Source organism: Calcarisporiella thermophila (assembly GCF_041956535.1).
Source record: "Calcarisporiella thermophila strain CBS 279.70 unplaced genomic scaffold VTP21scaffold_4, whole genome shotgun sequence".
In the NCBI taxonomy this organism is placed as follows: domain Eukaryota; kingdom Fungi; phylum Calcarisporiellomycota; class Calcarisporiellomycetes; order Calcarisporiellales; family Calcarisporiellaceae; genus Calcarisporiella; species Calcarisporiella thermophila.
The window spans coordinates 965055-979069 of record NW_027192194.1 but is presented as its reverse complement, the minus strand read 5'-3'; the positions used below and the strand labels follow the sequence as shown (position 1 = coordinate 979069).

General features: G+C 41.1%; 8 protein-coding genes across 8 annotated transcripts; 4 read left to right on the top strand and 4 right to left on the bottom strand.

The window, feature by feature from the left end:
* Positions 1-112: 112 nt before the first annotated feature.
* On the top strand, positions 113-1548 carry VTP21DRAFT_8680 (uncharacterized protein; the record flags this gene model as incomplete). Its single annotated transcript, XM_069399557.1, has 4 exons — positions 113-238; positions 312-481; positions 544-830; positions 896-1548. 4 exons carry the CDS (start codon positions 113-115, stop codon positions 1546-1548), a joined length of 1236 nt encoding a protein of 411 aa, XP_069254962.1.
* A 197-nt stretch (positions 1549-1745) lies between these two features.
* On the bottom strand, positions 1746-2726 carry VTP21DRAFT_8679 (40S ribosomal protein eS8; the record flags this gene model as incomplete). The annotated part of the gene is made up of 3 exons (XM_069399555.1): positions 1746-1973; positions 2047-2429; positions 2723-2726. The coding sequence occupies 3 exons, from the start codon at positions 2724-2726 to the stop codon at positions 1746-1748; spliced, it is 615 nt and encodes a 204-aa protein (XP_069254961.1).
* Positions 2727-2968: 242 nt separating this feature from the next.
* Positions 2969-3678, bottom strand: VTP21DRAFT_8678 (uncharacterized protein; the record flags this gene model as incomplete). The annotated part of the gene is made up of 4 exons (XM_069399554.1): positions 2969-3013; positions 3084-3190; positions 3284-3500; positions 3592-3678. The coding sequence occupies 4 exons, from the start codon at positions 3676-3678 to the stop codon at positions 2969-2971; spliced, it is 456 nt and encodes a 151-aa protein (XP_069254960.1).
* Positions 3679-3877: 199 nt separating this feature from the next.
* Positions 3878-5545, bottom strand: VTP21DRAFT_8677 (uncharacterized protein; the record flags this gene model as incomplete). The annotated part of the gene is made up of 4 exons (XM_069399553.1): positions 3878-4984; positions 5052-5258; positions 5322-5369; positions 5438-5545. 4 exons carry the CDS (start codon positions 5543-5545, stop codon positions 3878-3880), a joined length of 1470 nt encoding a protein of 489 aa, XP_069254959.1.
* A 116-nt stretch (positions 5546-5661) lies between these two features.
* On the top strand, positions 5662-6354 carry VTP21DRAFT_8676 (uncharacterized protein; the record flags this gene model as incomplete). Its single annotated transcript, XM_069399552.1, has 1 exon — positions 5662-6354. The coding sequence occupies one exon, from the start codon at positions 5662-5664 to the stop codon at positions 6352-6354; it is 693 nt and encodes a 230-aa protein (XP_069254958.1).
* An 807-nt stretch (positions 6355-7161) lies between these two features.
* Positions 7162-8013, top strand: VTP21DRAFT_8675 (uncharacterized protein; the record flags this gene model as incomplete). Its single annotated transcript, XM_069399551.1, has 1 exon — positions 7162-8013. The coding sequence occupies one exon, from the start codon at positions 7162-7164 to the stop codon at positions 8011-8013; it is 852 nt and encodes a 283-aa protein (XP_069254957.1).
* Positions 8014-8703: 690 nt separating this feature from the next.
* VTP21DRAFT_8674 (uncharacterized protein) lies at positions 8704-10080 on the bottom strand (the record flags this gene model as incomplete). Its single annotated transcript, XM_069399550.1, has 5 exons — positions 8704-9036; positions 9102-9226; positions 9298-9346; positions 9420-9665; positions 9724-10080. 5 exons carry the CDS (start codon positions 10078-10080, stop codon positions 8704-8706), a joined length of 1110 nt encoding a protein of 369 aa, XP_069254956.1.
* A 1073-nt stretch (positions 10081-11153) lies between these two features.
* On the top strand, positions 11154-13834 carry VTP21DRAFT_8673 (uncharacterized protein; the record flags this gene model as incomplete). The annotated part of the gene is made up of 15 exons (XM_069399549.1): positions 11154-11345; positions 11418-11537; positions 11624-11767; positions 11837-11919; positions 11985-12017; positions 12073-12227; positions 12286-12410; positions 12488-12576; positions 12649-12763; positions 12823-12868; positions 12928-13020; positions 13083-13228; positions 13294-13406; positions 13471-13587; positions 13648-13834. 15 exons carry the CDS (start codon positions 11154-11156, stop codon positions 13832-13834), a joined length of 1758 nt encoding a protein of 585 aa, XP_069254955.1.
* Between the last annotated feature and the right edge of the window lie 181 nt (positions 13835-14015).

Below are 14015 nucleotides of genomic sequence, written 5' to 3'. Positions count from 1 at the left end.
CACGCGAAGAACATGTATTTTCGGACTTTAAATTCTGTGCTTACCGCAGCCAGAGCTATAACTTTGATTACCCCTTTCATTTTTTCCCACATTCGGTTTCGAGAAAACAACAATGATGCTTTCCCAGCGATCCTTCTCCATCTACACAAAGTGCCTTCGCAAAGTCGCCTTCAATTCGGCCGTCACTGTACCAGTGCGAGCGGGCTGGCGTGGTTATGCGTCTACTTCGGATGAAGAAGTATGTTATTGAAGTTGTATTTCTGTTCTTGAAATTCGAGACCAAGTTAATGCTCATTGCTCCTGCACGTTAGCTCAAAAAAACCCCTCTTTATGACTTCCACTTGAAACATGGAGGTAAAATGGTTCCATTTGCAGGTTATTCCATGCCAGTCCAATACGCAAACCTTGGTGTGCTGCAATCGCATTTGCATACTCGTGAGAATGCTTCTATATTTGATGTCTCGCATATGCTTCAGACGAGGTTTTTTTTTTCATTCTTGTTGTCTACCTTCACATGTTAAACTGGTCTCACTTCGATAATAGACTCACTGGAAAAGACCGCACTAAGTTCCTCGAATCTCTTGTTGTCGCCGATCTTGTCAACCTACCCGCCTTTACCGCCACGCTTTCTCTTTTTACAAACGAAAATGGAGGCATTATTGACGACACAGTGATCTGTAAACATGACAACTCGTTTTATATCGTATCTAATGCGGCGTGTGCCGACAAAGATCTCGCTCATATCAGGAAGCATTTAAGCGAGTTCCAGAATAAGGGTGGAGATGTAGATCTAAGCATCATTGATGACCATGCACTTATCGCCATTCAGGGTAGCCAAAAAATGTGGGATCCTTGAAAAAACCAATTCGGATACTGATACCCCATTTCCCACTAGGTCCTAAGGCAGCACAAGCTCTTGAAAACCTCCTGGGGCATAGCCTCTCTGACCTCAAATTTATGTCCTCGCGCATTTTGAATATTAAAGGGGTAGAATGTCACGTTGCTCGGTCAGGCTACACCGGTGAAGATGGCTTCGAGATATCCGTCCCAACCTCTGACGCCGTCTCTCTCACGGAACAACTCCTTGCCCAACCTGGAGTGGAACTCGCTGGTTTGGGTGCGCGCGACTCTCTGCGTCTTGAAGCAGGACTCTGCTTGTACGGTCATGATCTGGACGATACCACTACACCAATTGAGGGCGGCCTCACCTGGACAATTGGAAAGCGTCGAAGGGAAGAAGGAGGCTTCCTTGGTGCTGAAAAGATTCTTCCCCAGATCAAGGGAGGAGTGTCCAGGCGGCGTGTAGGCTTGGTAGTAACAGGTGCTCCTGCCCGTGAAGGTGCTGAAATTCTGGACTTGGAAGGCAAAGCTGTCGGCAAGATCACTAGTGGAGGTCCATCGCCCTCTCTCAAGAAAAACATTGCAATGGGGTATGTGGCCAATGGGCTTCATAAATCTGGCACCGAATTGCAAGTTAAGGTGCGCAATCGACTCCAAAAGGCCCAGATTGTTAAGATGCCTTTTGTAGAGGCCCATTATTTCAAATAGATTGAACGTGCCGCTATCGTTATCGCTTTTTCAATATTTATTATTATAGAATAAACTTGGAATTTGTTTGAGGTGCCATCCTCTTTTGCTCATTTTTTGAAAAAGAAAAAAAATTAAAATAGTTTAGGAGCGAAGCGTTTATATGCCAAAAATAATTATCTTTTTTATTGTGAAAAAGAGGAGAGAGCTAAATTTCTTTACTTCCTCTGCTTGATCTTCCTGATGTAGAATTCGAGTTCTTTACCCTCAAGGATGTAACCATCAGCACGGCCGGACTGTCCAGGGCGAGACGAGATGATGGCGTACAGACGCCCAGTAGCGAACTGGTCATCGAGAAGTTGGTCGATTTTAGCGTTCTGCTTGCGGGATTCCAACTTACGCTGAACGTGGTTTGAGCGCTTTTGCTCATCCTCCTTGCCCTCGGTCTGGATAAGCATAAAAGAAAATAAGTAACCTGTATACAATATACTTCTTGAAATGAGGATCCTTGTAACTTACTGTAGCCTTGGCCTTCTTCTTTCCGACGGGAATGCCATAGTGAGACTCGTACCACTGACGGAAAGGAGTGGCATCAACCTGGATGACGGCGCCCTTTACAAGGGTGTTCGTACGCACCAACTCGTTGTTGCTTGCATTATAGACCACAGCAATGATACGAGCCTTGCGAGTTACAGTCTCAGAACCCCACGAGAAATTTCCAGAATCGAGGCGAAGAGCACGGAACTTCTTGTTGCCGCCACGGACACGGACCTCGTGGATACGCTTAGGACCAAGCTTGGTGTTAGCTGCCTGGCGACCAAGCTCATACTTGCGCTTCTTGCGGAATTGGGCGCGTTTGGCACCCGTATGCGAGCGCTTGTGCAGGGAGTCTCGACTGATACCTAAAAAGTGATTGAATCAGACAATTAGAATCGAAAGCTTAAGTATTGTTTGGGCGAAAAGTGTATAAAGAAACTGTGCATCCCAAGATCCTTTTCATTTCTCCATATAATCCAGTTATAACAATTCATCGATCATGATGAGCACAGTACATCTTCCAATTAGACATCAACATCAAACCACGCAAACCCCTCTCTCCAATTAAACATATGCATGCACATATATCAACACATCCATCCATCCATCCTCTTTCAAATGGTATATTCTAATGATGCAAATGATATACTCCACTCACCCATTCTGTCTCTGCGACGATAAAAAGAGAGAGAATTCAATAGATGCAAAGGATTGTAAAATTTAATGAGAAAAGTATCCCGCCCTCAACAATCGAATTTCTAGCTGATATTAAATCATAACCATGTTGATAAAGGAGCAAGGAAATACAGTTATAAGGAGAGGTTAGAGTAAAGGAAAAAGTATTCCAAGTAGACTCTTCGTGTACAAGATTAGGTAATGATATATTTTCAAGTTATACATTATATCATGCATTTGGCATCGAACTATATGTGTTTCTTATCTGACGTTGCTACAGTAACGGTGATGATAAGTCCGGTTAGCAGTAGATATTTTAAAAGAGATTTCTAGTAGATACACACCCTCCACCATTGACTAACATATGGTTTTACTGAAGCAGTAATAAGCAGCCCAAATGTTGTCACGAGAAACAACCACACGATAAATTCGTCTTTATATGAATCTCGTGCTATTCGAAGAGAAATAAGAAAAGAGGAAAATGAGATGAAAAACTATTAGTAACCCGAGAAATGTATACTATAAAATGCCCTAGTGTACATACCAAAACAAGTAGCACTTAACTCCGATGATTGAGAAGGACAATTACTATCTACGAAGCCTTCACAGGCGCCTTCAGAGTTTGCAACACAAAACGCTTTTGTGCAAGTAGTGCAGTGATTGGCACTACTTGTCGTGTCATTTGAAAGCTGTATAATGATGGATTTGGACCCGCAAACACATTTACAAAAGAAGATAGGATTTGCTCCGTCTACTGATGTCTAATGCAAAAATAAAAAAAGTAAGCGATGAAAAAAGAAACAAATCCACAGAAATTAAAGTCTATAAAAGTAATTAAAGGAGGATATTTACTGCAAGAAGACATAGACTGATAAAGTAAAACGCAATTAAGAGAAATGTAGAGGTACGTAATATTCGATCCCTATGTGTGGGTGTCATCCTTAATTTTCGTGATCTTGTAAGAAGCAAGACTAAAAAACATGTGTGGCTTTGAATTAATATTAAAATATAATGTGGGCCAAGATGGAGAATTTGAATAAACAACTATTATAGTTTAATATAATATATACAATAAAAAAGGGGTATACAGGTGCAAAATGAAAGAGTAAGCAATTGAAATAGAAAGAATACATTAAGGTTAATATGATTGCTCTCTTCCAGAAGCAGAATACACCCACTCTAATTTCTCGCCAGATATCCGGATTTTTAGCCCTGGAGGAGCCAGAGCGCTAAACATTTCAATTACATCCTCCATCAGTATATCCAACCTCACACTTTCCTCGGGTTTTCCTTCGACTTCTTCATTATCTTCGTCCATTTCAACTTCCATATCTACACCTCTTTCTTCTACCACTTTCATTTCCTTTTCTACATCTTCCCATACGTCCCAACAAAATTCTTTTAACGTTACGCATCTGCATACTAGGTCCACTACACGCAATCGATGCGTAGCATCTCGTACTTCCGCAACTCGATTCGTCAGGCAGAAAACTTCTAAGTTTGGACATACATTCAAATCCTCTAACATGCCTTGGCGCATATGGTAAAATCCGATCCATAGCTCGCGCAAGTTGGCTAATTTAGCTAGACACTCTTGAAGAGCCATAGAAAGGTCTTTCTCGACTATAGGTTCTCCTGCTTCTATATCTCCATTAAAATGAAGCAATGTCAGAGCTTCAAGTTGAGGACATCCACCGACACCATCCACAAACAACTCCCTTTCCCACTCTGCACACGGTCCCAAACACAGGCTCTTTAGCTTTGGCAACTTGGTCAGAAATTCACATTCATGTACTCCATACATTACAAAACCGTCCAGCGCCAGAGTTTCAAGTAAAGGAGGAAAATCGTCGTGTAAACTGAATGAGGAGCCTTTGAAAGTGTCTGTAGAGTGAATGTTCAACGATCGTAGAGAAAGCATCCCGGCGAATCGGCTAAAAACAATGCGGTCACGATAAGGATCACTAATATGCAGATCAGTGCATTCAAGGCTTTGAAGCCATGGAATTGCCGCTGCTGCTGCATGTACCGCTTGTAATGTACAACCACGTAGACTTAAATGATATAGTGAAGTACAAGTCGAAAGAGAAGATATGTCAGAGGGTGTAAGTAGATAACTAGTGTTAGGTGAAAATGAAGGAAGGTGGATTTCGAGAATACGTATATGGGAGAATCGTGAACGATAGGTATCAGCAAGGAGCGGAAAAGATCGAACTTGCATCATATCTATTTCAAGATTTCTCCACTAAAGATATTCATGAACAATGCATTAATGATGTCCCTGCTTAAGTGTTATAAAAAAAAACACTTACAATACATGGATGATTCAGCAGTCTCCTCCATCTCCGGCATACCCCCGCCAGAATTCCCAAAATTCGAGGGCACGGTGTTATAAAAGAAAAAATGTGGAGTAAGCAATCATCATTTAGTTTCGATATTGCACATTCTCCTGGTTTTATATCCCCAGCACACCGCGGGCACTGGTAGCGACCAATCTTCAAAGAAGATTTTCGCGATATCTAAACTCAATAATAATACAAAATTAGAATAATAGACATGCGAAAATTTACAAATTGAAAAACCTTAACGCAATGACCATGGTACCAAACATCACAAAAATCACAGCATATCTGAAATCAGAGAGCATATTGAATATAAAATTTCCGCTGGTGACAGCCAAGGTACAGATTAAATTTACCATAAATCCATATTCATGTTCTCCACATAGACACGATTTACCAAAGACTACTGCATTCTCTTGAGGTTCCTTCTTGCCTTTATTAGTTCGTGCTTTCTTCCTCTTCATGGAATCTTGGTCATGAAAGATTGATCGCGTCTCGTGTTTTTCGCGTTATTCCAATCGATGTGGCACAGTTCATTTATTTTTCGAGTCACTCAATTTTCCAAGATCAATAGATCGACATGATACCATCACCTCTAACAAGAATACACGCTTTACCGCAGTTTCGTCTTGCCTATACGTGCGCAGCGTATAGCATATTATTTCGAAGTTTTGCTTCCAAATCGATAGCATCAAAAAAGACCTCTTCGCTTTCCAAATCGGCACTCTCTTCAGATTCAACATCTCCTTCATCCACGACAGATACCCGTGACTCTACTGAGTCAAATCGGCGCAGCTTGACATATCGTGCCGCTCGGAATTTCGAATTTGAAGTAGTGGAGGCATTTCGCCGTTTAGGAATTGACTCGCGTCGTTCCGGAGGTACTAATGACAGAGGGATAGATTTTCGTGGACGTTGGACACTTACACATCCCCCCACCTCAATACCTGTTGTCGGCCAATGTAAGTGGTCGCGTACCCGGTCAATTGGACCTGCTCATATTCGTGAACTGGCTGGCACAGTTGCGAGTGAATCTCCTGGCACACTTGGACTACTTGTGGCGCATAAGCATGGATTTACGAGAATGGCAACGAGCGCGTTTACAACTTCGGCAGTTCCGCTTGCCCTAGCAATAGTGGAAGGTGGTCGTTGTAAGAGTTTGGTATGGAATATAGCTGCCGAGAAGGAATTGAGATTAGCTGAGTGGTGCGTGTCTGCCCTATATGCAGAGGATGGGAAAGTGAGCGAAGTTGTGTTATCGTGGCAAGGATGAATCTATCTGATTTATTTCCTAAACTTTTTTGATAAGATGTCACATTTTTCTGTATTTTTTATTTTTTACAATATTCACTTTCGGTTTAGACTCAACTCTATGGTATTCAAGACTTTCTAATATTTCGTCTTACTAATTACGACACATAATGGAATATTTCTGAATGTACTTGAAATCGATGAAAATATTTTCTTCTCCGCTGCGTTATTTTCCTCTTGGAAATCAACCATAAAAGTGCTTCGGATCGAGCCATTATTGAGACAGAACCATTCTTACTTTTATTAATTTGCTTCTGCACCGCTATTACTGCGGAGGCTAAGCCGAGTGAGCAGTGGAAAAAGGCCATAGTCCGACCTCCGAAGAAACCTCATTTTGGGAAGAACCAACGGCGATAATACGACCCAAGAAATTAAGGCCCAAGCGAAGCATTAGTTGACTGTCGGTAAGGGACTGTGCCCGCTAAGGAACGAATGTCTCTCGTTTATTACTACCCGTCGCTTCATTTTGTTTCTCGATAAAACTTTTGACTGGCCAAGAAAATTGTGACTGCCTTTAATTAATTTGGACAAATGAGCTTGCTTCGGAAGTGTTAATGTTGAATCTTAAGGGGATATAATACCAAGACTTTATAAATACCTTCATTCTCTTCGTAAATTAATAAGCACATTCCTCATCCAACCCTTCCATACACTACACCGACTTTCCCGGGTGGAAATTTTCTCTATCTTTACCGTATATTCCCTTATAGCTTATCTCGTCGCAGGCCGACTTTATCCATAACCTACAATCCTCCTTTAACTTTTCACAATGCACGCTAAAGTTACCTTCCTTGTCTCCACCGCACTCTCCTTCATCACCCTTGTAGCTGCTCATGGTCGCATGGTCGATCCCCCTATCCGCCTTAAACCTGGCGACAGCGGAGAGGGTTTTACGTTCGCTCGTTCTCCAAATACCAATTTCCCATGTGGTGGACTCCCCTCCGGTGGTGTCCAGAAAACATATAAATCTGGCAGCGCAATCCCGGTTCAGTGGCAAATTACTGCTTTCCACGGTGGCCCCTGCTTCCTGGAACTCTCGACCGACGGGCAAGATGGTGATTTCAAAACTTTGAAAACGCTGCCAAACTGCGCTGATACGAACGGCATGTTCAGCACAACTGTTCCACTTCCTTCCGACGCCAAGTGTGACAAATGCACTCTGAGGTTTAGATGGCTCGCAAAGAACACAGGGGAAACCTACTTGAACTGCGCCGATATTGCCATTAATGGATCTGGTGAGAGCTCGGGAGGAAAAGCTGAACAAGCTGCTCAGGCATCAAAGGAATCCAAGCAGTCTGCAGTTGGACCTGTTGCTCAATCTAAGCCTGCCGCGAACCTTAAGGCAGCACAATCACAAGGAGCTGTGCCCGCACAGCAAGATCAGGCAGAGTCGACTGAGGAAGCAGAACCCGCTGAACAAGCTGAACCCGCTGAACAAACTGAGCCCACCGATCAAGCGCCTGTCGAGCAAGCAGACCCCGCCGAGCAGGTCGAGCCAGAGTCAAACACTACGCCCTCGACTGAGACGGAAAAGCCCAAAAAGAAATCAAAAAAGAACAAGGGCAACAAGACGAGTCGCAAAAGCCGTCGGGAAAACTGTCGTGAACGCAAACAGAAGTAAATTAGCTTCTTTTTTCCCAATGAGGAATAGATAATTTCTTTAAACGCAGGGCGTTTTGTTATTTTCATTATGCATATTCTCCACATTTTAAATTCAAAATGATAGTGTTGTACTAGTATTCCCGTTATTGTATTTACCCTTCCGATCAACTTTTACAGTATATACAACTTGTTGTAGACTCTCATAGGACTTATTTTTGGAATAGAACATTGGGCCTTATGTACAATTTTATCAAGCAATTTCTAAAACAAAATTTTGATCAGAATGTCTCCCTTCAAATTAAATCATATGCATTTACATAGCCAATTTCATTCGACACTCATTTATTCATGGTAGAACTGTTTGTTTTTTTTTTCTTTATTTTTTAAACAAATTTTCTAGAGAATTAAACACATAATGTAATCGTTGAAGCGGATATTAGTCAAGAGCATGGATGGTGTAGTAACAGATCTATCAAATCCCCAATACTATTTAAAAAGTTCCATTGGAGAGATGAAAGGAGGAAGAGAAAGTAAAAGGTTAAAACAAGTAAAAAGAAGACAAATAAAAAGAGAGAACCAAAAAAAGTTGATTTCAGAGAAATATCACCCCCCCTTCAATTGCATGAATAGTTTATAAGAAACAGAAAAAAGTAATACTTTGGATAAAGAAATCAAATGATATGTTAAATAAAGAGGAAATAATGGCTTGCTAATAGTTCCACCCCCATACATCTGCAATCCATCGAGCTAAATCTACCTCTTGATCCACCCATTTCCGAACCCAAGGATGACCCAATAATAGCCCTGGAGATGGACGACTCCTGGGATCTTTTGTTAGACAAACGCGTACAAAATCACGCGCTTCTTCAGTACGATCTCCTGGAAGTTCAGGCATCGGCGCATCCTGAATCCACGTTACGAGCTCGAAAATCGGCATATTCGGAGGATGTAGGGGTTTCATCTGAGCCACCTCAAGGAGGGTGAGGCCAAGTGACCAAACATCGGACTGGATAGAATATGGATCATTACGGATACGCTCTGGCTATAATTAATATGTTAGAGTCAAGTGATGAAAGCCAGAAGTCAACTGAACTAATGGTAACTTACTGCCATGTAATATCTTGTTCCCAAAAATGTCTCGGCTATTGAATTGACAAGTTCCCCACTCACCCCAAAATCACAGAGTTTGATCTCTCCTTTTTTCGTAACAACTATATTGGATGGTTTAATATCTACAATAGAAAAAATTGAGCCAGATGATTGAGAAATTTGTATAATTGGCCAAAATGTTAAATAAACTAACCACGATGGATTTTGCATTGCTCGTGAAGATAATCCAGGCCGCTCAGCACCTGGAATATGGATAGAATGATAGATAACAATAAGTAAACTAATTAGATCTCCTTAAAAAATTCTAATTCATACCGCTTCAGCAATCTTGCCTAATACACCCTCACTTATATAAAGTCCTTGTTTTGCACTCTGTCTGTAGATTGCTTCCAGTGATCCGCCAGCGCAATATTCGGTGCAAATAACAATACTGTCCACAGGATCATCATAATATGCTCCATAATAAGAAACAATATAGGGCGATTCGAATCGGCTCAAGAATTGCACTTCGCGGATTACTTGTCGCCGGACATCGGTATCGAAAAACTCAGCTACAATTGACTAAGATAAAGGTCAGAGATTACATAACCAGATATTCTAAATTTGAAATCAAGATCACCTTCTTTGCCATTAGCACCCCGCTTGGTAAATGTCTTACTAAATGCACCGTACTTGCTGCTCCTTCACCAAGCTTCTGCAGCACCTCCAACTCTTGTTTTGATGACACTAGAATATCTCTCTGATTCAAAGACTCATTATCACCATGGTTGGCTGCTTGCTTGCCTGGTGTGGGCGAGGGGGATGGCTTCGGGAGGCTATTGACTATATCTTTGAAAATGGGACCAATCCCTGGTCGCGAATGAATAGGGTTCGTATTTTGGGTAGGAATTATAAGACGTGGTTGAGGCATAGGTGGGCGGCGAGCATCAGAAGCACTAGGGTTTGGGTATGGGTCTTTATATGACGAGAGATTCATCTTTTTTTCCTCTGATTAAGGACAAAATTCTGAAAACAAGGAACCCCAGAGGAATTTGCAGTATTTGAGTTAATATTTGAGATCGGAAAAGCAGCGAGCCGAAAATTTACGCACAATCAAAAGTGTCCCCAAATGTTCTTCAAGCTACTAGATCGGGTTTTGGAAAACAAGGAACTGCTGAATGATTTAAAGATGCTTGAAGCTAAAAGACAGTGAATGGTGAAATAAAAGTCCGAGGGACGGAGAGCTTGTGCTCTTACAATTATTCTAGCCTACACAAAATTTAATTGTATCGAAAAGGCTTGTGCCAAGGACCAGCTTAACAAAACTGGTATCTGTATCAATGCTAAACGGAATACACCATAAATCAGGCTGAACTAGAAGGGCTATACTGCTATGCCTCAAAGCTGGTCAAGGGAATAGAAGTGGGATTTCTTGGAAGTGCAACAGATATTGTGGGTAGTGAAGCCACTTATCACTTTTAATGAAGAGCTCACGAATGAAGTCAAAAGATCAAGGCCGGTGGCTCTTCAGATTTCAGCGCAGTATAAGGTGAATTAAGTCTAGTCATGCCCTTCAGGTGCGAGAACCTATCCTTCACGGAGAGTGAAAAAAGCAGTACATCTACTGTTGTCGCGACGAAATCTCATAGATCGTTGCTAAGCTAATAGTGCAAAATACAGGACATATTCCTATTAGAAAGTATGAATTTGTTGAACGCTATTACGACAGAAAAATTGCATTGTATAGATTGAATATACGTGTTGTAACGCGAGTGCCGGAGAGCAGAGAAGAAAAGAGTAACTTAATGCAGACAACTGTACATATTTATCTTTTTAAGGACGATTCCTGGCTTTAGTGCCATCGTTTTCGTGAAAATAGTTGATTTTCTACTTCACTCTGGAATTATCTTTAATATGAATCATGGATTCAATCTACTTACGAGCCAAATCGCGTATAGTAGACGCAAAAAAATAGTGTGACTGCATTTATTTATTGGCACAAAAGTCCTATTTTTCATATATTACTCACGTTCCTTTATTATTTGCAACCATTTCCTCATACAAGATATAATGCGGCCTACCTCGTCACAGCCAAAGATGTCCAGCATAAATCCGCTGAACACTAGCAACAGAGGAAAGATTTCCAAAAATCCGTCCTCCTCCACAATACCCTCAGCCTCCCCTAGCTCAGATCTATCCACAGCATTAGAGCGCGTCAACGCGTTATACGATGCCGGTCTTTATGCGTCTGCGAAATTGATGGTACTTCGTTTTTTAGTTAATAGTTGGTCTCGTTTTTAGCTCATGTCATTATTTTTTTTCTCGGTATACAAGGCAAACATGTTAATGACTGCGACTCATAACTCGGAAACAATGGTAAACCAATATCTACCAGAATTTCTGGTAGTATATGCAAATTGCCTATATCAGGAGCAGGAGTATCGCAGAGCAATGGTAACTTTGTATTCAATTCATTCCACATGGCATTTTCATAACAATAAATCGGATATCTCAACAAAAAGTATTTTAACATGGTATAGTATTACTATGAAAAGGCGATTCAACACACCCGAACGCGTGCATCTACAAAGAAGCGAATGATAATGGGTTGGGACACGGAGGTTCGGGTGAAATACGCAAAATGCTGCATCAGTATAAAGGAATTCCCTCAAGCAGTAACAATAGTGAGGATCCTTGTTCGATAGTCAAATGAATGTAGGAAAACATGACTTTTTTTCTCTTCTGAAAATTAGCTTGAGAGCATTCCAGACAAACAACGCACACCACAGGTGTATTTACTACTGGCTAATGTGAATGAGGAGCTTGGTGAAAGAAGGTGAGCGTGCGAAAATTGTGTAGAGAGAAGCGGTTTTTTAAAAAATTAATCTATGACCCATTCAGACGCGCAGTTGAATATTACAAAGAAGTTATACGGTATGCTCACGGAATAGAAAGTACTATATCAATTATTTAATCCCTTTATTTTTAGGTATCAGCCACACGCAATAGAGGCTTACATTGGATTGTTGAAGCACAAGATTCCTCTGAAGGAAATAGTTTCTCAAATACCCGAATGCCCTGAACAAGAGTGGATGCAAAAATATATCGAAGCTGAATACCAGCGCACGAACCACGGTTACAATGGTACTAGCTCATTAATATAATTTTTTTTGGAATCAGAGTTTCCTAATGTTTATAATAGATGCACTTAAAGGGCTCAAGGCCCTTGAGCTTAAGCACGGAAACAATGTCGAGCTACTTGTCCTGATTGCAGATCTTCACATGCAATGTATCAATCACACGGAAGCATCCCTTACTTATCAAAAGGTGTTTACCTCGCTTGACTCATCCTACCTTGGGGTATTAATATTGTTCAATTCCATTCTCTTACCATGATCCAATAGGTGAGAACATTGGACCCATACATGCTTGACGGAATGGACAAATATGCGCAGCTACTACGAATTCAAGGCAAAACCATGCGCCTCAACAAGTAAGATTTCCTTATTTTTGATTTTTGTCTTTCTATTCCAGGCCTGAATATATGAAAACGATCTACTTTTAGGCTAGCGGAGGACTTGCGGGTCACTAACGACAAGAGGCCTGAACCCTGGTTAGCCATGGCAAGATATTGTGAATTAAAGCAGGATACCGACAAAGCACTGCTATTTGCGGAAAAGGTTTGTACTTCATTGGCTTTGTCCGGAAAGATGTATTTTTCACACGCCGTTGGAAATAGGCGATATCCTTGAATGAAAAACACGTCCCCTCATATATAACGAAAGGTGAGAGCTAGTAATTCAATTGCCACCTTATATATACTCTAAACATGATTTATACAAAGGAACTTTGCTGATCACCACACACCAGTTTACAGAGGCAAACTTTGTGTACCGAAAAGCCTACAGGCTATCACAGAGCTTCGAAGTGTATCAAGGTAAAGGCAGAAAGTTTTTTTTGAAGGTCAAAAACATTTTTTATATTTTCTTATATGCCCAGGGCTCGTGGATACATTAATTGGGCTCCGAAGGACACAAGAGGCATATAATCTTGCTCAAGAAATCATGGAGGTGATGCCAACCAACCCAAGAGCACTGACATTGTATGGAATTGTGCTTTCACAGAATGCTGAATCACGAGATAAGGTGTTATTCCCGACTCAACTCCCCGCTTGAAGCTTTCATTAATTGTAATCTCTGCTTGAAACTAGGCCCGAAAAGCATTCTACGACGCTTTAAAGATCGATCCACGATGTCTGGAGGCTGTGATGGCACTGGTGTCCGTAAACGTGTTTGAACAGATGTGGGAGGAGTCGATAGAAGTGTATGGATAGCGGCTCTAAAGCATAAGATTTTCGGGTTTGATATATCCTATTTCTTTTTTCCAGTTTAAGTAGTCAGCTAGATCATCATCCTGCCGAAATGATATATACACGCATTGGGGACATTTGCCTGCTTGCGAATGATTATTCTCGCGCTATGCAGCATTATAATATGGCATTAAGGTTGGTAGAGATATTCGACTTGCATTCAAACCTATACGCTAATTTTCTGATATTATTTAGTATCAATTCCGATTATGAACAAGCAAAACAGGGCCTTAATCGTGCTGAGCGCTTCTTAAACGGCAATGATGATGAGGAGGACGAAGAAGGCCTCGTAGAGGAGGATGAAGATATCCTAGATGGAGAAGATGAATACTATGGTGAAATGGACGACACAATGGAGGGAGAGATGGATGACGTGTTATGAGGTAGCTTTGGACGGAATTTGTATGTGAATTAGTTACTATTTTCTTCAATATGTTGATAGTTTGTTTGATAATTTATCCTAATATTTCATATAAAGTAAATTAGGGCTTGCCTTTGTGTTCCTTCGCTCTTTAATTAAAGCTGAATAAACCAAGTAAATCACTCGGTTTAATCCAGATTTA